The sequence below is a fragment of the Perognathus longimembris genome, chromosome 6, assembly GCF_023159225.1.
Source record: "Perognathus longimembris pacificus isolate PPM17 chromosome 6, ASM2315922v1, whole genome shotgun sequence".
NCBI classification, from domain to species: Eukaryota; Metazoa; Chordata; class Mammalia; order Rodentia; family Heteromyidae; genus Perognathus; species Perognathus longimembris.
Window position 1 is genome coordinate 31,180,336 of NC_063166.1, and position 21,080 is coordinate 31,201,415.

The 21,080-nt window shown below is 47.2% G+C and overlaps 1 protein-coding gene and 1 long non-coding RNA gene across 3 annotated transcripts in view; one reads left to right on the top strand and one right to left on the bottom strand.

The window, feature by feature from the left end:
• LOC125353050 lies at positions 1 to 13,498 on the bottom strand. The gene is made up of 3 exons (XR_007211244.1): positions 13,368 to 13,498; positions 12,835 to 12,839; positions 1 to 12 (listed from the first exon to the last, which is right to left on the bottom strand). It is a non-coding gene; the product is annotated as an uncharacterized LOC125353050 (long non-coding RNA).
• The window catches only part of Txndc5 (thioredoxin domain containing 5), a 26,970-nt gene continuing 7,063 nt past the window's right edge, over positions 1,174 to 21,080 (top strand). The window contains exons 1-5 of one of the 2 annotated variants that reach the window (XM_048348502.1): positions 1,174 to 1,464; positions 6,514 to 6,663; positions 14,038 to 14,143; positions 17,857 to 17,953; positions 20,515 to 20,630. In XM_048348502.1, the coding sequence (XP_048204459.1) occupies positions 1,226 to 1,464; positions 6,514 to 6,663; positions 14,038 to 14,143; positions 17,857 to 17,953; positions 20,515 to 20,630 (708 nt within the window). In that variant the 5' untranslated portion in view covers positions 1,174 to 1,225. Of the gene's footprint in view, positions 1,465 to 2,129; positions 2,152 to 6,513; positions 6,664 to 14,037; positions 14,144 to 17,856; positions 17,954 to 20,514; positions 20,631 to 21,080 lie in introns of those variants that run through there. The other variant, XM_048348503.1, reaches the window with a different exon arrangement.

Below are 21,080 nucleotides of genomic sequence, written 5' to 3' on the forward strand. Positions count from 1 at the left end.
AAAACAATTTCCCTGTCGCCTCATTTATGGATCCTGCCTCAATATGAGGAAGCCAGAGGGAGAGTCCTATCATATTTCAAGCTTAAAACGTTTACATACTGTAGTTTTAAGAATAGGTACCGAAGGGAATAGTGGATGAATTTGGTGTTGGGCAAACCAAGGTTAAAAGTTCACTAGTGACTGAAGCTGGGGCTACAGGAGTGCTTCTCCTATAGCCTCAGTGACTCAGGAAGGGCTGGAACCTTCCATGGCCATCTGCTGTAAAAATGTGGGTATAGATGTGAGCCATAGAGGTGTGGTTGCTGGTATAACTTGTTAAGGTGCTCCAGGCCAGGGGATTCAGAGGATTCCTCTCAGTGTTCCAGAAGGCCAGTTTAACCTGTGGCTAGTTCTCTATCACTTAAGCCATGCCTCTATTTATGGCTTTTTGCTGGTTAATTGGAAATGTTTCCAGGACTTTCCTGCCCTAGCTGACTCCAGACTGGGTCTACAGATCTCAGCCTCCTGAGTAGCCAGGTTTATAGGTGTGGGCCACCAGCACGGGCTGGCATTCGTTTCAGTAACTAGGTTGAGTTAGGGCACACTCATCACCATTGAGGACACCCATCATGAAAAGAAGGCATCATGAAAAGAAGGTCCCTTCTACTCTGGACAGGGTTTCTTTGCCTTCCTCCCCGGTTCACTGTGAGTTAAGGCAGGGCAGGAATAACAGAAAAGGTGAGCTTGGGACACAGTGTGATCACACCTCTGAGCCTAGGTCCCCAAATCACTGCAGACCTGGCCAAGAATCTGACTCACTCATGAGTGTAAGCCTCTCCCCCTATTGCCCAATTTCCTATTCTGCTGACATCAGCTCCTTTCTTCCATGAACCAGAAACCCAACCGGCCTTTGGGGGCCTAGATGAACAGGGCCTATGCCTTCAGACCTGGGCTCAGGTGTTTGTGTGGAGGCGGGGAAAGGAGAAGGCTGGAGGGGAGCCTGCGTCTGGGGAGGCGGGGCCGCAGTCCGCGTCACCGCTCCGGGCCGGGCCCCGAGGCTCCTCCCCCGCGCCGCTGGGAGCTCCGGGCGCGCGCAAACTCCGCCTCGGGCCGGGATTGGGCGCGCGCTTGGAGGCGTGGCCACCGAGAGGCGTGGCCTCCTCGGGGAGGGGCGGGGCGAGCGGTCGGAGGCGGCGCCCGTGAAAGGACCGGCGTCCGCGGCGAGAGCGCGCCCAGCCCCGCCGCGATGCCCCCGCGCCCTGGACGCCTCCTCCCGCTGTTAGCTCGGCTGCCGGCCCTGGCGGCACTGCTGCTGCTGCTGGGCCATGGCGGCGGCGCCCAGGCCCAGGAGTCTGCGGGGGACGGCGGCCCCGCGTCCGGCGGCGGGGACGGGCAGGACCCGCACACGAAGCACCTGTACACGGCCGACATGTTCGCGCACGGGATCCAGAGCTCCGCGCACTTCATCATGTTCTTCGCGCCCTGGTAACTCGGGCTCCGATGACGCGGTCGGAGGCGGCCTCGCCACCCCGGGCCGAACGGAGTGGGGCGTGCGGCGCGGCGCCGGCGGGGCCTGGCATCCTAGGGATGGCGGCTCCGGGCTGGGGGTCGCCGGGTGGGCGCTGCGGACCGGGCAGCGAGAGTGCTGCGGACGCGGAGCAGGGGGCGTGGGCGCTCTGGGTCCGGCGCTCGGAGCTGACGTGGCGCTCGGCCGTGCCGGGGCGGTACAGGAGCCGGCGTTTCCCCCCACCCCCACCCCCCAGGGGCACGGCCGGGACTGGCCGCCCCACCCCGCCCCTTCTCCTTAACTCTTCCTCCCCGACCCCAAACTGGGGTGGTCTCTGCGAAGCCTGCTGGAACTCGGCAGCAGCCACCCACTCACCCGTGCCCTGCGCCCCAAACTTCCTGTGCAGGCCGGACGCGGCGGGACCTGGGGGGTGGGGCACGTGCAGTAACCTGGAGTGTTTCCTGCTGGCAAAGCCCGACCCTTCGTCCAGAGAATCACTTTGGGTAGCATTTCAGCAAAAGAATCGCCGAGGCCTACTTTCCCACCTGATGCGTGCTCCGTGGGGGTTTCTGCGCTACCTTAGAAGCTCGAAATAGGACGAATTCTGGGGACCCATACACCTTGGTGTAGATGGGACCCCACAACTCAGTGCTGTCAGCCGCCAGATGAGCGTCTGTAAAGGGCCTGGTGGAAAGTCCTAGCTAGTGCTGTGAGGTTCTCTGCTTGGGGCTTTGGAAGTCGGAGACAGCTTGACCCTAGGAATTACTGTGCAACCCTGCTGGGGCCTAGGTGTCAGGAGGATGCTTAGTTCTCAGGAGCTAGAGGAGAAAGCCCTAATGGTACAGCACGAGCACTTTGTGGGGTATTGTCTGGCGTTCATCGAGAAATTTAGGATTTTTGCCAGCTTAGGAGAGGTTTATTGGGGAAAGGGATGTGAGAAGAGTTACCAAAGAAAATGGCTTATTCAGAAGTTGTAACGAAGTGGGAGAAAGTTTTTCCTCTCAACTTCATCGACTTTTACAGTGTATCAGATCGTTTTGGGGGGGGGGAATAAACATTGGAGGCCAGTCTGGCTCATAACCATAATATATTAACTAACAGTATATGTATAGAATGCATTATTTCAAGTTCCCAAGACTAGCTGACTTGAATTCTTAAAAGTTCCAGTGATGCACAAAATAATTCTGGAACATAATCCAATCACTCAATGGTAATAGTTAACTCTGAGTAACAATCCTGTTAGATATATTACTTTAGCTGTAGGCCTAGCTCTAGTAGAAGATCTCTTGCTTAACAATAAACACAAGGCCCTGAGTTCAACACAAGTGCTCCCCCCCCAACTTCTTTCTTTGCAAATTATGGGAGTTGGTAGGCAGGTGCTGTACCACTGGAGCCATGCCCTCAGTCCCCTTTTGCTTTTAGTGTTTTTCAGATAGGACCTCAAGGTTTTGCCTGGGCTAGCCTCTGATGAGGTCCTTCTGTCTCTACTTCCAGCCCTCTTCCCTCCCTCCCTCCCTCCCTCCCTTCCTTTCTTTTTCAAAAAACATTAACATGTAGACTGTAATGTAGATGGTAAGTCTTATATTGTACTGATTTTTGTGGGTTTTTGTTTTGTTCTGTTTTATTTTTTGGTGCAGGTACTGAGGCTGGAATTCAGGCCCTGGGTGCTGTTCCTGAGGTTTTAGCACTCTTTTTTTTTTTTTTGGCCAGTCCTGGGGCTTGGACTCTGGGCCTGAGCACTGTCCCTGGCTTCTTTTTGCTCAAGGCTAGCACTCTGCCACTTGAGCCACAGCGCCACTTCTGGCCATTTTCTGTATATGTGGTGCTGGGGAATCGAACCCAGGGCCTCATGTATATGAGGCAGGCACTCTTGCCACTAGGCCATATCCCCAGCCCCGTAGCACTCTTGAGTCACAGCTCTACTTCTGGCTTTTGATGGTTAATTGAAGGTAAGCTTCTCATGGACTTTCCTGCCCAGGTTGCTTTGTCACTTGGCCTCAGGCACCTTCTGAATGCAGCTGGCTGTACAGAGCCTGCCAGGCCAACTTGGTGGCTCTTATGTGTGTGTATGGGGGGGGTGGGGTGGGAGGGGCTTACCTGCTTGCTGATGGCCCTGGATGGTCAGTTTTCATTTCATGTTCAGTGAACTTAACTTGCTGTGTATGTGCCAGCACCAGGGCTTGAACTCAAGGCCTTGGCTTTTTTAGGTTCTTTTCACTTAGACTGGTAGACTGGCAGTCTACCACTTGAGCTACACCTCTAGACAAGCATTTTGCTGGTCAATTGGAGATAAGGCTCTAACAGATTTGTCTGCCCAGATTGGCTTTAAACTGTAATCCTCAAATTTCAGCCTCCTAAGTGGTTAGGATTATAGGCCCACAGTGAAGTTATTCTTTATCCTTTTTCTTTTTTCTTTCTTCCTCTTCCCCTCCTCCCTTTGCCAGTCCTGGAGCTTGAACTCAGGGCCTTGAACTCTGGCTTGGCTTTTTTGGGCTATTTTCACTCATGGGTGTTGGTATACTACTTAAACCACACTTCCACCCCAGCCAGTTTCAAAGAGCGATCCTTAGATCTCAGCCTCCCTTCAAGCATGATCTACCAGCACCCAGCTCTTTATCCTATTCTTTTTTTTGTGCCAGTCCTGGGGCTTGAACTCAGGACCTGGGCACTGTCCCTGGGCTTTTGTGCTCAAGGCTAGTGCCCTACCATTTGAGCCACAGCTCCATGTACCTCCAGCTTTTTTGGTAGTTAATTGGAGTTAAGAGTCTCAGAAACTTTCTTACCATACCCGGCTTGACTTCAAACTGCAAACTTCAGATTTCAGCTTCCTGAGTTGCTAGTATTACAGGGGTGATCTGCCAGCTAACTGAATCTTGTGGAAAGGACTATGACAAGAATGCAGAGTTGAAAAGCTCTAAAAGGAGCTTACCTGACCAAATTCCCCTGCCAGCAGACCTGCACTTGGCAAATCCCTTAGTGCTGTCAGTGCCTTGCCAGTGCCTTGTCAGCAGCTGTTCCACCTCTCTCAGGACGTCTCCACCACCAAGTGTTCCTCCAGCATTGAAGTGGACTAGATAACAGATCTGGCTCTTTAGACAGCAGTATCCTATGTGTGTGGTAAGAAGCTGGAGCTGTGGGGAGTGTGCCAGAACCCAGGCCAACTGAGGAATAAAGTTCACGCTGCCTGTTGCATGCAGGATTGGGGTTCTGTGGACTTGGCTTAAGTTTTCTTTCTCCCCACCCCCTATTTTGCAAAACTTACTTTGCTGAGCTCACCAGTGCAATTAGTTTTATGGTGACTTTTTTAATTCATTGAGCTGAGCTCAAGTGTATGCTAGGGGCTGGAACAGTGTTTGCCTTCTCTCAGCTCCTGTATCAGATTATGGAAGAAATAGCACTGAGTTGTCTCTCCAGATCCTTTTGAAAAGAGAATCTTTGAGGATTTTTTTTTTCTTGGTGCTACAGGAGTTTGAAGTTAGGGCCTCATACTTGCTAGGCAGCTGCTCTACCACCTAAGCCACTCCTTCCACCTTTTTTGCTTTATTTTTCTAATAGAGTCTTTTGTGTTGTTGCTGAGGCTGGCATCCTTATACCTGCACCTGGCATACAGCTGGGAAGACTGCGTCACCAGACTCAGTTTATTGGTTGAGATCAGGTCTCACTTTTTGCCTTGGCTGGCCTCTGACTATGGCCCTCTTATCTCCACCTCCAGAGTAGCTTGGATCATGGGAGTAAGCTGCTGCACCCCATTCCTTTGAGGCCCTTTTAAAGCAGCACAATTGCTAATCACAAAAATGCTGCTCAGAAAAGCCTAAAGGAGACTTACACTCTGTGCTCCTTTAGATGCCTATGTTGGAGGTCATCTGTCAGAAATCATCTTAAAAAGCAGCACACACCAAGTGTTTACATTGTAGGTATGAATAACTTACTAGAGAAATTAAAAAGCCCATGAGCCATAATGCTATAATGTTTATACTTGAAGCTTGGGACGAAGTTTCCAGTGTTGTCTCATTCGTTCAGAACTGAAGTATGGCACTACAGACAGTTGAGGGTGCAGTTGATGGTCATCGGGTGATGAGAGAGTGGCAGTGCTGTCCTGGAATATGAAGAGTGGTGCCAGGCATAGCCCAGCCGTCATTGCTTTGAAGAGATCAGTGACTTGAGATGTGCCAATCCACTCTATGAATATTACGAATAGATGTTTGATTGTAACCCTAGAAGTTTGAGTGGCTGCAGTCTTTTTTTTTTTTTTTAACAGCTATTAATTAACTAAAGGAGCAGTTGCAATAAGAAGTGCTAAGCTACTGCTGTAGAGGGAGAGCAGGTAAGATTTGCAGAAGGTGAGAGAGAATGGATGCTAAACAGTATGGGAAACAAGACAGACTTAGAATAAGAGACAGCCACACTCAACCTGAAGGGCAAACAGAAATTAGCTTGGAGGAGTTTAGGGAGAAAGTATCAAGAGGAGAGAGTGTGTACTGAGCACCAGGTTAAAAGCAAGCTTTTGTGTGTGCATGCACGCTGGTCCTAGGGTTTGAACTCAGGGCCTAGGTACTTTCCCTGAGCTTTGGCGCTCAAGGCTTGTTTGTGTTCTACCACTTGAGCCACAACTCCACTTCTAGCTTTTTTGGTGGTTAATTGGAGTCTCATGAACTGCACAGGCTGGCTTCAAACCACCATCCTCAGATCTCAGGTTTTTGAGTAAGTAGGGTTACAGGCATTAGTCACCGGAAAGCTTTTTAGAAAAACTACCCTTTTAGAAAAGTACCAACACCACAAAGGCGCTGGTAGACTGAAAGGGGAGTCTGGTTTTGTCATGGAGATCAAAAAGGAAGAATTGAAATAATGCCTTGCTAAGTTTTTATTTAATGTTGAAGTGGCTGCTCTGGAGGGGTGGAGGCAGGAGTGGGACTGAGGCAATTGTGCTGCCGAATACAGAAAGGCTGATCCTGTTGCCTGGTTGAACAAGTGGGCTGGGCAACGGGAGCCTGGCACTCAGGCTGCTTGTTCCCCTTGCTTTGTTACAGGTGTGGACACTGCCAGCGGCTGCAGCCAACATGGAATGAGCTGGGAGACAAGTACAACAGCATGGAGGATGCCAAGGTCTACGTGGCAAAAGTGGACTGCACGGCTGACTCAGATGTGTGCTCTGCCCAGGGTGTGCGAGGATACCCCACGTGAGTGGGAAGGAAGGGTACACACGTATCACATGGGGCTGCAGATTCCGTGTCTGTGTAGCCACTGCCTGCAGTGGTACCTTTGTGAATCTTTGTGCAACAGGAGTGAGGAGATCTGAGTTTAAAGCAGGCACACTTGGTTATTAGGAAAGATGGTACTTAATGCTGTATGTCTTGTAGATTGCTGTTTTCATTTTTATGGAAAGAGGCTTTTAATGAATTAGTGTTGGGGTTTCCTCGGTGAAAGATTGTGACAGGAGAGAGATGGAAAGGAAGCTGATGAGGATACGTTGTTTACTGTGTGGAAAGCCACTGTGAGACCTCCCAGGTACAAGTAATGTGTGCTAATGAGAACAATAGTGAGGTTCGCCTGAGATCCTGCTCTATGTGATATCACTGGTACATTTCCCACAGGCTGTGTTACTCACTTTTTTGTGTGCCTGTGCTGGTACTGGGGCTTGAACTTGAGGGTTGGCTTTTATTCTTCTCAAGACTAGCACTCTACCACTTAAGCTATACCTCCATTTCCGGCTTTTTGCTGATAGTTGGAACTAAGAGTCTCACAGACTTTGCTGCCTGGGCTAGCTTGGAACCTTGATTATCAGATCTCAGCCTCTCAAGAAGTTAGGATGACAGAGTAAGCCACCAGCACACAGCTTCTCATCTAATTTTAATGAGATTTTTAGTGAGTCTCAAACACTAGTCCTAGATTATATCTCATTCAACTAGCACAGGTGTGGTAAAGAGTAGCAGATCACACTCTAGCGGTTCTAATACGTGATACTTCATGTTCCCTAGACAGGAGTGTTTGGAGTTTAATGAAACAAAATTGTACCTGGCTGCTAGAGTTCCAAGGCCCTGTGTTAAAAGTCTTAGTCGCTACTCCCTGCCCCTGATACTATTGATAGGAGACAGAACCTTTAGGAGGCGTGGCCTAATGAAAGGAAGCTTGGTCATTGGGACCTATCTTTTTTGGGGGGGAAGGGGGGCCCATGTCTTTAAAGTAGATACTGGGATACTGTGAGTGTAAATAAACTTCCTTTATAATAGGATTGTGGCAGGTATGTTATAGTAACAGAAAGATGACAAGCACTGATTTACTTAACAAAAGGGAGATCTTAGTCCATGTTCTGTTGCTATAACTGAACAGAGACTGGATAATTTATTTACACAGAGGATAAAGATTGTTCACCCTATAGTTCTGGAAGGCCAAAGTTAATGGCACGTATGTACTAAGGGTGTTCTTGCTGGTGACAATTCTGTAGGGTCTTGAGGTAGCACAAGGCTGCACTGGGCATCACGTGGTGAAACAGTGAATTTCCTTACTTGGTTCTCTCCTCCTCTTACAAAATTACCAATGGGGGCCCTACCATCATGACTTCATTTAATCTTGATTCTCTCCCCTCAACTCTTACCTCACACTGCAGGCCTCGGGTTGTGTTTGAAGTGGTAGACCATTTGCCTCACAAATGAGAGATCCTGAGTTGAATTTCCAGTACCAACAAAACAAATAAAACAAAACCACCATAATAAACCAATACTTCACAATGGAAATGAAATTTCAACATTAGTTTGGATGGAGGGGCATACACATAATAGTGGATACTGAAATGTAAGACTTGGGGTGGGGGGTTGGAGTTGTGGCTCAGTTGGTAGAGTGCTAGCTAATGACCAAAAATAGCAAGTACTGAGTTTGAGTCCCAGTCTTAGACCTAAAAAGAGATGGTAGTGGTGGTACACCCAGGTGGCTCACACCTGTCAATCCTAGCTACTCAGGAGGCTGAGATCTGAGGATTGAGTTTCAAAGCCAGTTTGCACAAACAAATCCTCAAGACTCTTATCTCCAGTTGACCATCAAGAAGCTGGAACTAGGGCTGGGGATATGGCCTAGTGGCAAGAGTGCTTGCCTCATATACATGAAGCCCTGGGTTCAATTCCCCAGCACCACATATACAGAAAACGGCCAGAAGTGGCGCTGTGACTCAAGTTGGCAGAGTGCTAGCCTTGAGCAAAAAGAAGCCAAGGACAGTGCTCAGACCCTGAGTTCAAGGCCCAGGACTGGCCAAAAAGAAAAAAAAAGCTGGAACTAGGGGCTGGGAATATGGCCTAGTGGCAAGAGTGCTTGCCTTGTATACATGAAGCCCTGGGTTCGGTTCTTAGCACCACATATATAAAAAATGGCCAGAAGTGGCGCTGTGGCTCAAGTGGCGCTGCGACTCAAGTGGCAGAGTGCTAGCCTTGAGCAAAAAAGAAGCCAGGGATAGTGCTCAGGCCCCGAATTCAAGCCCCAGAACTGGCTAAATTAATAAATGGAGCTAGAGGCATAGCCCAAACAGTAGAGCACCAGCCATGAGTAAAAAATGCCAACGAATAGCACAGAGACCTGAGTTCTAACCCTAGTACTGGCACAAAAATAGACTGTGGGAGGGTTTGTGGGACTCGAGGGACTTGGGAGCTGTTCTACTGTACCTGGTAGTTCAACTTTTCCAGGTCAGATGTCTGTTCTTGTGGAAGAATTTGAGCTTCAGGAGTGGTTAGGCACTGCTTGGGTGGAATATTCCTTCTGAGAGTAGTCATTTGTGATAAGAGTGGTGGTAGACTCTTCTAGAAGGCAACATCCCTATTCAGACCATGTGGTAAGATTGGGAGGGAAAAGTAGCACACCAAAGATGAAGATGCTGTTTCCATCAGAGGGGCCAGCTCCCTAACTACGTAGATCAAGAAAGGAATTCATTACCTGAGTAATATGCGTAGATCAAGAAAGGAATTTATTACCTGAGTAATATGTGGTCCCACGATTATAAAGTCAGAGCTTCTCTTCTGTCCTAAGAGGGAGATAATGGTGGAATCCTAGTCCCCCATTACAGCCATCCAAGCCATGCAGTCGGATGACGATGACACATGCCCTCACCCCGCCTGTAACACTCATCCAAGCACATGAGTCAATATTGAATTTTCTCCTGCATTTGGAAATTTGGTCTTTGCATAAAGGACTCTGGAACTCTTGGTCTTCTTGTGCCACAATCCCAGCCAACAATCATGTCAGATCAGTAGCCGGGTACTCACTGCCCTGTGCTCATAACCTTGACTTTGGAGTGATCAGTGTGGATCAAGAGAGTCTTCGAGAGACCCCTGCAGGGTACTGCAAGGAGGGGAAGAAGTGAATGCTCCCTAGAGGGAAGAGTAACAGAGATAGGTTGGCTGTAGCCTGTGTGCACTCCTGCACTTCCACCTGCACAGAACATGTCACAAGAGGGCTGAAACTGGCTGCTCTGGGGTGGGAATGATGTGTGTCTTTAACTTGCAGGCTTTGTGTAGACCTGGTGGGAGGCCCCGCGGTACTGCTCACACCAGATGCTAGCTCACTCTCGTAGACCCGTGCTGGGTCATGTGTCCGGACTTACTCAGTATGCATGATTAGCCCAGTAAAACAGGCCCTGCTGTTTAGGCTGTGAAAAAGAATGAAAAAGATCTCACACTACAGCAGTGGGTGAGAGGATCCCTGTGACCACAGGCCTGCAGAAATATCCAGGAATAATTGCTTTAGTTTTGTACCAGTCCTAAGGCTTGAACTCCGGGCTTCTCTGTACTCTTTACTTGGGATGTGTGTGTGTGTAGGTCGATCATGTGGTTTAAACTCGGGGCTTGGGAACTGTCCCTGAACTTTTTTGCTCAAGGCTAGTGCTCTACCACTTGAGCCATAACTCCATTTCTGGCATTTATTTAGTTATTTGGTGGTTAGTTGGAGATAAGAGTCTCATGGATTTTCCTAGCTGAGCTGGCTTCTAACCACAGTGCTCTGATCTCAGTCTTCTGAATAGCTATGATGGAAGGTGTGAGACTCTGCTGACTGGCCCAAGAATAGTTTTGGGGGGTTTGTTTTTAGCAGAGTGCAGGAGGAAATGTTGTGTACATGTAACATGTAGTCACATAGAAGCATTAGTGCATTTATTTTCTCTGTTGAGTTTTTGCTTCCCTTAAAATTGTACCCATCTCATAGAACTGTGGCAGCACCTGAATCTGGCGATGCGTATGCCATTGTCCCTCAATAGAGTTAGTTGGAGTGAAAAATTGGAGAGAGAAAGCATTTGGGCTCTCATAATCCCTAGAGATGGCTGATTATATTCAGAAAAAATGTTCTAAGGGAAATGATTCTCATTGAGTCAAAGAATCTTCTGGGGGGGGCTGGGGATATGGCCTAGTGGCAAGAGTGCTTGCCTCATATACAAGAGGCCCTGGGTTCAATTCCCCAGCACCACTTATACAGAAAATGGCCAGAAGTGGCACTGTGGCTCAAGTGGCAGAGTGCTAGCCTTGAGCAAAAAGAAGCCAGGGACAGTGCTCAGGCCCTGAGTCCAAGCCCCAGGACTGGCAAAAAAAAAAAAAAAAGAATCTTCTGGGAACCCTAATTAGGGGCTAGACTGAAGGGAGGCATCACTATTAGTTGGTATTAGACTTGGATGGCCAAAAGCATTAGAAATGTATGGTCTCAGCATCCAGGAAGTTAGAATACCAACACTAAGCAGTCAGCAGGGTCCTGCTCCCTCTCAGTCCTGTAGGAGAATCCTTTGCCTCATCTCCATTAGCACACAGGCTTTTGGAAGATATTCTGAGTACACACTAGCAGCCCTTGTGTCCCCTGGCTTATATTGTATCACTCCAGCCCTGTTAACACAGCATGTCTCTCCAAATTCCCCCTTCTTATGAGGATATTGGTCATAGTGAATTAGGGCCTACTGCATTGAACTCATCGTAGCTTGTTACCTCTGTGAGGATCCTGTTTTGAAATGAGATGACTTCTGAGTTAGGGATTAGAATTCAATAGCTCCCACGTTAGGGGTCTCAGTTTAACCCCCATTACCATTTCCAGTGGTAGAAATTTTCTACAGTTTTTCCAGAGTGACACCTAAGTGGAGAATTTCTCCCCTCCTTGAAAGAGACACAAATGCGTGTGCAGGGGTTTGGTGGTAGCAGCAGAATTGTGGGCTTGTACTCTGAACCCGGTCTCTATCGCTGCCTTCGCCTCTGGTAGCAGTGAGAATTGAATTCATGGGCCCCAGACTGAACAGAAGGCCTGCACTGGAAGCTCAGGCTCTCCTGTTCTCTGAACATGCTGAGGAAGACTCTCAGATTGGGTCAGGTCACAAAGATTTTTTCAGTCTCACAAGTGTTAACATTTTTTATTTTAATTTTGATTTTGTCTAATATGGATCAAATTAGAAAATTACAGGTTAAGTCTCTGAACACTAGCAAAGAAATAAATGAGTTTGATAACCCATTTCTTTGTCATGTTAGGACCCTGTGTTTTCTACCCTGAAGCCCTTGGGTGGGAGGCAGGTGCTCAGATGGGTGGAGGAAGGTGAAGGCTGCAAGCAGCTGCCATGTCTGTGACTCCATCTCATTCTGCTCCAGCTATAGGAGGCCATTGGCTGGTGAGGACACTCATAATGGTGATAGTATACTTAGACTTGCTTATATTGTTGGCTTTTGTATGATCTTCATTGGAGGAATAGTACACTGGCTAATACTAGTTAGAATTTGGCTTAACCTTACAAATTAGAAATTTACCTTATACATTATAATTGCAGATAGTTCTGACTTACTGGTGTTTGACCTGTGATTTTTTTTTTTTTTTTTTGGTATGGGTTCTCCCAGATGGCCCTCAGTGAGTTGCTGAGACATTCCGAACATGAGGTAACCCGCCCTCTATTATAAAATAGGGTTGGCATTAGATGATTTTGCCCAGCTGTAGGCAGTGGGAGGTTCAGAGCACGTTTAAGGCAGGCTAGGCTCAGCTCTGATGTTTTCAGCTCAACTGTGTTTTCAACAGGACAGAACCCTATTGAAAGTGCAGGAGTTTTGTGTAAGCTATGCAAGAAGTGGGAACGGGGCTGGGAATATGGCCTAGTGGCAACAGTGCTTGCCTCTTATACATGAAGCCCTGGGTTCAATTCCCTAGCACCACGTTTATAGAAAATGGCCAGAGGTGGCTCTGTGGCTCAAGTGGCAGAGTGCTAGCCTTGAGAAAAAAGAAGCCAGGGATAGTGCTCAGGCCCTGAGTCCAAGGCCCAGGACTGGTCAAAATTTAAAAAAAAAAAAAAGCAAGAAGTGGGAATGGGGGCTTGTTCTTCATTAGAACTACCTGACTAGAGCATAGGTTCTCAATAAAACCAGGACTCCCATTTCACTTTCAGTGCCTTATCTAGTCAACCTGCTGCTTTTCTTGCATAGGTGTGAGTCATCATGCTAAGTTAACTGTCATTTTGGACTTATAGTTTTGCATCTTCCCAAGATTTTTATATCGGAACCCTAATCCCAGGTGATGGTATTCGTAGGGGGGCATTTGGGAGGGGATGAGGTCACTGGGGCAGAGCCTTTGTAAATAGGATTCATGCCTTTGCTAAAGAGGCCCAGAGAACGCTTTTGTCTCTCCTGGCCTATGAGGACTGAGGGAGAAGGTGCCATGGAGAACTGAAAGCCTTCAGAGATGCAGAATGTCCCAGCACCTTCATCTTGGACTTCTAATTTCCAGAACTGTGAGAAATCCATCTGTTGTTTACAAACTTCATAGTCTAGTGTTCTGGTATAGCAGCCTGAACTGCCTGTGGCACTATCTAAGCCTATAGATCTCACTTCTGAACACATTGATTTACACAGCTAATTCTGGACATGGTGTACCGACTCACAAACCTCCACATTTCCACCCAGTGGGGTGACCCCGTGCCAGGAAGGGCCAGTTCTGTCTTCAGTTAGGTCTGTTGTTTACCACTGAAAGACTATTCCCGTACTTCTCTACAGATTCCTTTAAAAGCCAGCATGTGTAGAGAGAACGAAGAGATTCTTGCTCCAGGGGGAGCAAGTGAATGTCTAGGATGTTCTTGCATTTGGAAACTTGAGTTCTGATAGGAACTAGTACAGTTGTACTTTACAAGACAGTCTGATATCTGTTGGTGTAGTGTAATCCAACAAAATCATGCTTTGTCTTCCTCCTCTGCATATCCAACAGCAACAGCAGCAGCAGCAGCAAAGGGTGATGGGTACCTTGCCAGGAAGGCTATCATCCACCTAACTGGGAGGAGCAGCTTCAGAGTTCGTGTACCAAGCACCGGAGCAGTGAGCACTAGGGTTTAATTCTTGCAAGTTTTCCTAACTTTGAATAGCATCAGAAACTTCTGACAGTTTGGGATTACATGAATATATTATGTCCTGGAGCAAAATGTTAGGCTTCCCTTTGAGGTTTTATCAGGGTGCCAGTTGCCTGGCCCACTGCCCTGGCCCGCTCTCTTCTGCTGGGCTCTCAGAGAGTTTGATAACTCCTCTAATTTTGAAGTGCCTTGGTCTCCTGCTCTGCCTAATTTGTTGTTGTTATTTCAGCCTCAAGTTTTTTAAGCCCGGCCAAGAAGCAGTGAAGTACCAGGGTCCTCGGGACTTCCAGGCCCTGGAGAATTGGATGCTGCAGACGCTGAACGAGGAGCCGGCTGTGAGTGCGCTCCCCTCTCCCTTTCCTGCCTACATTTGGGGGCAGCCCCAGGCCAGTCTAGTGCTTCCTCCAATGATCTACCTTTGTCCTTCACCTCTCAGCCACTTGGTGTGGCTTTAATCCCCAGCTGTGGCCAGAGTGTGGCTCTTCCTTTTTCTCCCTCAGTCTCCCAAGGCCCTTGATGGCTTTGGTGATCATGTAATTGAATACCCTTTGCAAATGCTCTTAGTGTTTTCATCTCACGTATGGAGGGTACCATGAGGACACTGTAAGAATGTCACTTAACTAAGAAAGACATTCCTTCTTCCACTGCCTACCTATGTTAGAAGTCTTCATTTTGTTGTAAATTCTTACAATCATTAAGTATTCTTTAAGTACTTCCCTGTGTCTGGTGCTTCCTGATAATGTGCTGAGGGCCTGGGCACACAGAGATGAGATGCTGTGTGCTTGGACAGTGTAGTTGTGTTCTTATGACTAGGGAATGGCTGGCATCCTCTGCTGTACATCTCTGATGAGTTAATACCAAGAGCATCTGAGGTCTTTGAGTGTGGCTTCAGTGTCAGCTCTTCAGTATGACTGCTTGGGTCAGGGCAGCATGCACTGGTGTGGAGGTAGCCAGTGGCTACCTTCAGAATCCCCCCTCCCCCACCCTCTATCATCTCGGAGTTGTGCAGCTTGTGGTGCCATTGTCCAGAAGGCGTGCTTGACTCCTCCACTGTCCTGTACTCTCTCTGATGTCACAGCTACTCAGAAACACAGCTGCTGCTTTAGTGCCATGATAGCACACACTTAAAAGCTCCATAACTGCATGGCATCAAATAGGGTTTAGCAGGGATACAACCTCCTTTTAAGTATTGGAGAAAATCCTTCTCATCATAGTGGTGAGAAGGCTGGATGAGTAACTTTCTTACAGATTTAACTACCGTACAGATGGAAGCTTCACATTTTTCTGGGAAAATGTTCTGTCTTGGAGAGGGGACAGTTTAGGACATGAGGAAAACTTTAAAGAGGAGTCAATAGCCTCAGAAAAAATTAATGTTGCATTTCCCCCCCCCCCCCAAGCCCATCTTCTCTGACGACTGTATTCAGCAGCCTGGGTCAGGATGGCAGAAGGACTGTCTCAGGAAAAGGTCCATAAGGGAAGTAAGTGGCAGCCTCAAGTGCAGGTGGAACAGGACAGGCAAGGTTGGGCCCAGCGCGGAAGTCTCAAGGTCATTTGCTGTCTCCATGTAGAGAGACTGTGGTGTGGGATGTACTCCAGAACCACAGAATCTGGGCACCATGTTTTAGGATCTCTGAGCAGTAGGGATCTGAGCTCCCTATTTTGTCTCAAGTCTCTGCCACAGTGACAGTGTTCCTTGTTCTAGACAAGTTTGAATATATCATACTACGGGAAAACCACTTCTAAAGGTCACATATGTGCTTGCATTTCTGGCACCCTTGAAGGTTAGAACTGGAAAAATTGAGAGGTGGGGTGAAAGGGAGTTGTGGAGGACCATAAAGAGTTTCCAGTGGGAACTGGGTGTGATAAAGTGTAACTTAAAAGACTTTGTGTGTGCATGTGTGCCAGTCCTGGGGCTTCAACTCAAGGCCCTCTCGCTCTCACTTTTTTCTTTTGATTTGTCATGGGGCTTGCACTCAGGGCCAGGACACTGTCCTTGAGCATTTTTGCTCAAGGCTAGCACTCTACCACTTGTCTGTGTCACTTCCAGGTTTTTGGTGGTAAATTGTAGATAGGCGTCTCACAGAATTTCCTGCCCAGGCTGGCTTTGAACTATAATCCTCAGATCTCTACTTCCTGAGTAGCTGTAATTACAGACATGGGCTACCCGCACCTTGCCAAAGCATAGATGTTTTTAGAGTGAGAACTTTTAAAAGTTGATTTGTATTTATTATACCTAAGTACATACATTTTTATATATGTGAAGAATAAATCTGAATTTTCTCCTTAGTGTTAATAGCAACATTTAAAAAAACTCAATCTCCCATTTAATTTTTCACCAATTTTATTTTTATATTTGCTTTTCTTCTTAAATAGCTGTAATCATAAGTATTTATTAGTGTTTTTATATATTGTATGTCATTCTGTTGGTGATATTTTCTAGTGGATATTTAGGTTCTAATATTCTGGTCATCAGCATTGCTGCTTATCTTTGTAAAGAATGTTTGTTCTTCAGAGCGACTTTTTTTTTTCCTATCCTGAGGCTTAAAATCTGGGCCTGGGTGCAGTTCCTGAGCTCTTTTTGCTTGAGGCTAGCACTCTTCCACTTTAAGCCACAGTGCCATTTATGAATTTTGATGGTTAGCAGGAGTTAGAGTCTCATAGACTTTCCTGTCCAGGCTGGCTTCGAACCTCAGATCTCAGCCTCCTGAGTAAGATGACAGGCATGAGCCACCAATGCCCGGCTTAGTGACTTTTGTGGGCTACATACCTGACAAAGTTACATAGCCAAAAAAGTGTTTTAGGAGTTGTGTTGGGCCAGGCATTGGTTGCTCATAATTGTTACACTAATTACACAGGAAGTTGAGACCTGAGGATTGTAGTTTGAAGCTAGCCTAGGCAATGAAGTCGGTGAGACTAGTGACAAAGCTCGAAGTGCACCTGTGGCTCAAGTCATAGAGCAGCACTAGCCATGAACAAGAAGTTCAAGGACAATGGCCAGTTCAAGCCCCACGAATGGCACACACATAGAGAAGTCACATCAGCATCCTCAGCCTCTGCTGCCAGCAGTAAAGTTGTTGGTTTGGTTTCTGTGACACTGTGGAATCCCCAGGATTCTGGGGTTCACTTGAGCAGTGACCAACGAACCCAGAAGCAGGTGCCCTGTGGGTGCCACAGGTGACCACTTTGCTACTGAAGTCTCTTCGAATCTACTAGGAAGGCTGACATGGAGATTTATTTCTCCTGGTTTGAGCTCTAGTCACTTTACCCACTTCTCAGCCATCCTTTCATGTGGGTGCTTATGAGTATGAAATAACTATTAGTGTGTTGTGATTGTTGTTAGTCCCCGACTGCTCAGATTATCAGTGAAATCCTTAGGCATGTATGGCATAGGAAAAGCCTACTGGCTTGGGCTCTATCTGGAATTGCAGGCATCCCTTGGGGTTCTTGGAATGTGTGCCCTGAAGATGAGGGGAACTACTGTACTTGCAGAAGCATCTTTTATGCATTGTTCTCCCACTCCTGGTTCCATCACAAACAGTGATCTCAGTTACGTTCTTTACATCTGGTGAACATCCTTCCTATTGCCCATTTTCCTATCAGTCTTTGTGGTTTTACTCTGCTTTGCAGGCCTTCCTGCCACAGTGAATTAAGGGTGTCCAGGCCCTCTTGTTGCCTAGTGGTTTCTTACTCATTTTTTTCTATTGTCCTGCTTTTGAGCCCACTGGGAATGCTACTTTGTATTCTAGGTGAAGTCTCAGATTGCATTTCCAAGAAGACAAGGTTTGGGCAGGACTTATCCTTCCTCCTCTCCACTTCCTTCTCTCCACTTCCTTTGGTTTAGTCCTGGGGTAGAGGTGGTTGCCTTGGAGCCTCAGTCTCAAAGGGTGAGCCTGGTGAGGGGCGCGCACTGCTAAATCATCCAGACTGCCTGACCTCGTTTACCTGGCGACACTGTGCAGAGGTGCCAGGTGTGAGTGGTCGTCAGAGGTCAGTCATCTCAGCGGCTCCACTGTGTCGTCAGTAACTTTAGCTTTGTTTCTTCCTGTAGACACCAGAGCCGGAAGCAGAGCCACCCAGAGCCCCTGAGTTCAAGCAGGGATTGTATGAGCTCTCAGCCAGCAATTTTGAGCTGCATGTTGCACAAGGTAAGATGGCAGGAGGATGGGTGCTGCTTCCTGACACCATGGACTGGTGTGGCTCTGTGATTGGCCTGGGCTCAGACAGCACAATTCTATCCCCTGAGGAGGGTCTCTCTACCCACCTGCTCTTAGACATTGTTCCTTCTTTTGTCTGTGCCTTTGCAGACAGGTCAGGCCTGATGCTAAATAAGCTAAGGCCTCCCAAACCACAAATAGACATGCCTAATGTGGCTAACCATGGATTTACTGACCTGAAGCAATATAGAGGGACTCTTGCTACTTATGAGTCACATTTAATATTATTTTTACAGAAAGTATCTAATATCTTTTTGTACTACATCTCACTTTTTGGAGAAGGGCTCCTAAGTCCCAAACGATCTCCAGTGTGAACAAGTACCAAGCGCCTCCTGTGAGGAAATGCTTAGGATTGTACCTGACCTTGTAGATTTTCATGCTAGGAGCCTGAGTTCTCCCTTAGCTTATTTTTTAAAACAACTCACAGTTTATCTGCAGCCTTTCCTCCTTTCTATTAGAAGTTAATCTGTATCTGTCCAACAGTGGGACCTGCATACAGTTCCTCTAGGGAGCTCGTGGGTTCCCATAGACTAGTGTACCTAGTGATGCCTTCTGTAAATCTTGGCCAGGTCTCCCTGAGAGCAAGGCCCTGCTGAAGGCAGCATCCTGTACAACCTTGTTCACTGCTCCATGAGGCTCTTTCCTCCCAGGGAAGCCTGGCTTCCTGCCAGCCTGCATCCCTGTCAGTACTGAGTAGTTTCCTGGAAGTTATATCCACCTGCAGCCTGGGGCAGATGGTCTACCTGTCTGCATATGCTTTTAGCCTAGCATGAGTTCCAAATAAATGCTTCACAATTTCCCCAGTGCCTCGTTGCCATGGGGATGGGGCTGCAGCCACCAGCATTGGTGTGGTGAAGTCTAAGCCAGACTGCTGTCAGCATTCATTGACTCATTCTGTCTGGCCACAAGTAGAGCAGCACAAACAAAAATCTTCAATGTCCAGATAATGATATTTGAGAATTTAATTTTTCCCTCACATCAGGTACCAGTCTTAGTGAATTACACTTTCCAGGCCAAGAGTCCCTTCACCTCACAGGCCTGCCTTCTTCCCAGCACTTTGCCAGCTTCTGTAGAAACCACTGCATTAAGCTAGGCACCTGTGGCTCACGCCTGTAATACTAGCTACTCAAGAGGCTGAGATCTGAAGATCAAAATTCAAAGCAAGCCCAGCTAACCACCAGAAAACCAGAAGTGGCTCTATGGCTTAAAGTGGAAGAGGGCTAGCCTTGAGCAACAAAGCTCAGGGACAGCACCCAGGCCCTGAGTTTAAGGTCCATGACCAGCCAAAAAAAAAAAAAACCCAAACCAGAAAATCCACTCCATTATGCTTTTTTAAACCATTTGTGTTAGATACTATGCACTGTGGTTTGATGGTTTTTATATACTGATGGCTCCTAACTGGCTCAGTTGTGAATGAGTTTTTGTTTACATTGGGTTTATTAGTACAGTAAATGCTTGTTGATGTATAGTGGGCTTATCAGGATCTACCCCTGTTGTGAGTTAGCAACATCTGTGTATATGTTTCTCTGTGTGTTTGTTACTGGAAAATATTATTATAAAGGTGATGTACAGAAAGGGTACAGTTACATAAATCAGGTAAAGAGTACACTTCTTTTTGAACAATATCACCCCTTCCCTCGTATGTTTTTAAAGGCTCTTCATCTGCACGTTTCTATTAGCATCTCTTCCTTCTACACGTGGTTTGTGAACCTGCAGAATTGCCCAGTTTGGACTTTGCTGATTGACTCCTTATGGTGGTTTATAAAATCCTTTCCCAGAATTCTTTTTGTAAATGGGTTAGTCACATCTAGGAACAGAGTTTCCTCTCAACTTGCTGTGTGTCTGGTTGTGTGTGTGTGGTGGGAGCAGCCCTAACAGTCCCTGCATTCACTCATGGGAAAGGGCCGGCCGAGGTTCCTCACATCCTTCTAGTTGTGTGGTGTGTGTGCATGCTGGTCCTGGGGCTTGGATTTGGCCTAGATGCAGTCCCTAAGCTTTTTGTGTTCAAGTCTAGCCCTCTACCACTTGAGCCACAGCTCCACTTTGGGACTTTTTGGTAGTTAATTGGAGGTAAAAGTCTCACAGCCTTTTCTTCCCAGGCTGTTTTCAAACTGATCCTCAGATCTTAGTCTTATGAGTAGCTAAGATTACAGGCGTAAGTCACCAGCCTCTGGCTCCCCTTCATTTTTTTAAAGCAAGATCCTCATTTATCACTTCTTGGTTCATAAACAAGACAGGCTAAATGCCTGATTCTTGCCTTTTATTGCCAGTTTTCTAAATGTGAATTGGTTCCTATTCTTGAAAGGTGACAGATTTAGAGTATCATTATGAACTAAATATAAACATCACTCCTTACCACTTAAAAGGTTCAAGAGAACTGAGGTTTGCTAAGCAAGAGAACAAAGATCTGATTCTTCAATTAAACCTCTCATGTAGTATGATGTAAATCAGAGCCTCTCTCTTCCTCCTTCTCTCTTGGCCCTCTACTAAAGGCAACCACTTTATCAAGTTCTTTGCTCCATGGTGTGGTCACTGCAAAGCTCTGGCTCCAACCTGGGAGCAGCTGGCTCTGGGCCTCGAACATTCTGAAACTGTCAAGATTGGTAAGGTAAGTGAAAGCCCTTATTAAACTGGAAATCGACTGCTTGGGCTGGATTAATTAGTGGAGTAGCCCATTATTTATTTGGTGTGCAAAGTTGCAGACTTGATTTATTAGTTCCATTTAGTGTGCCACTTGACAATTCACTTCACTTCCACAGATGGCAGTCTGGTTTAGAGTTTGCTAGTTTTTCCACAGCCCAGAGATAAATTATGTCCTTGGCTGTGTTATTTTGACGAAAGCTCTAGTTCTGATCTGGCAGCCCTGAAGCCTTTCTGCAGAGACATGGGGCAGCATCTTGTAGAACATCCATGGGACGCCCATGGAACTCACCTGGGCACTCTTTCCTGAAGGGTCCTGGGCTGTGGGTGTGCACAGACTTGTTGCAGACCTTCCCTCACTGCTAGCCTGGGATGCTTTTCTACCTGTCACCACTTACCAGAAGCCAGAAATGCTGTC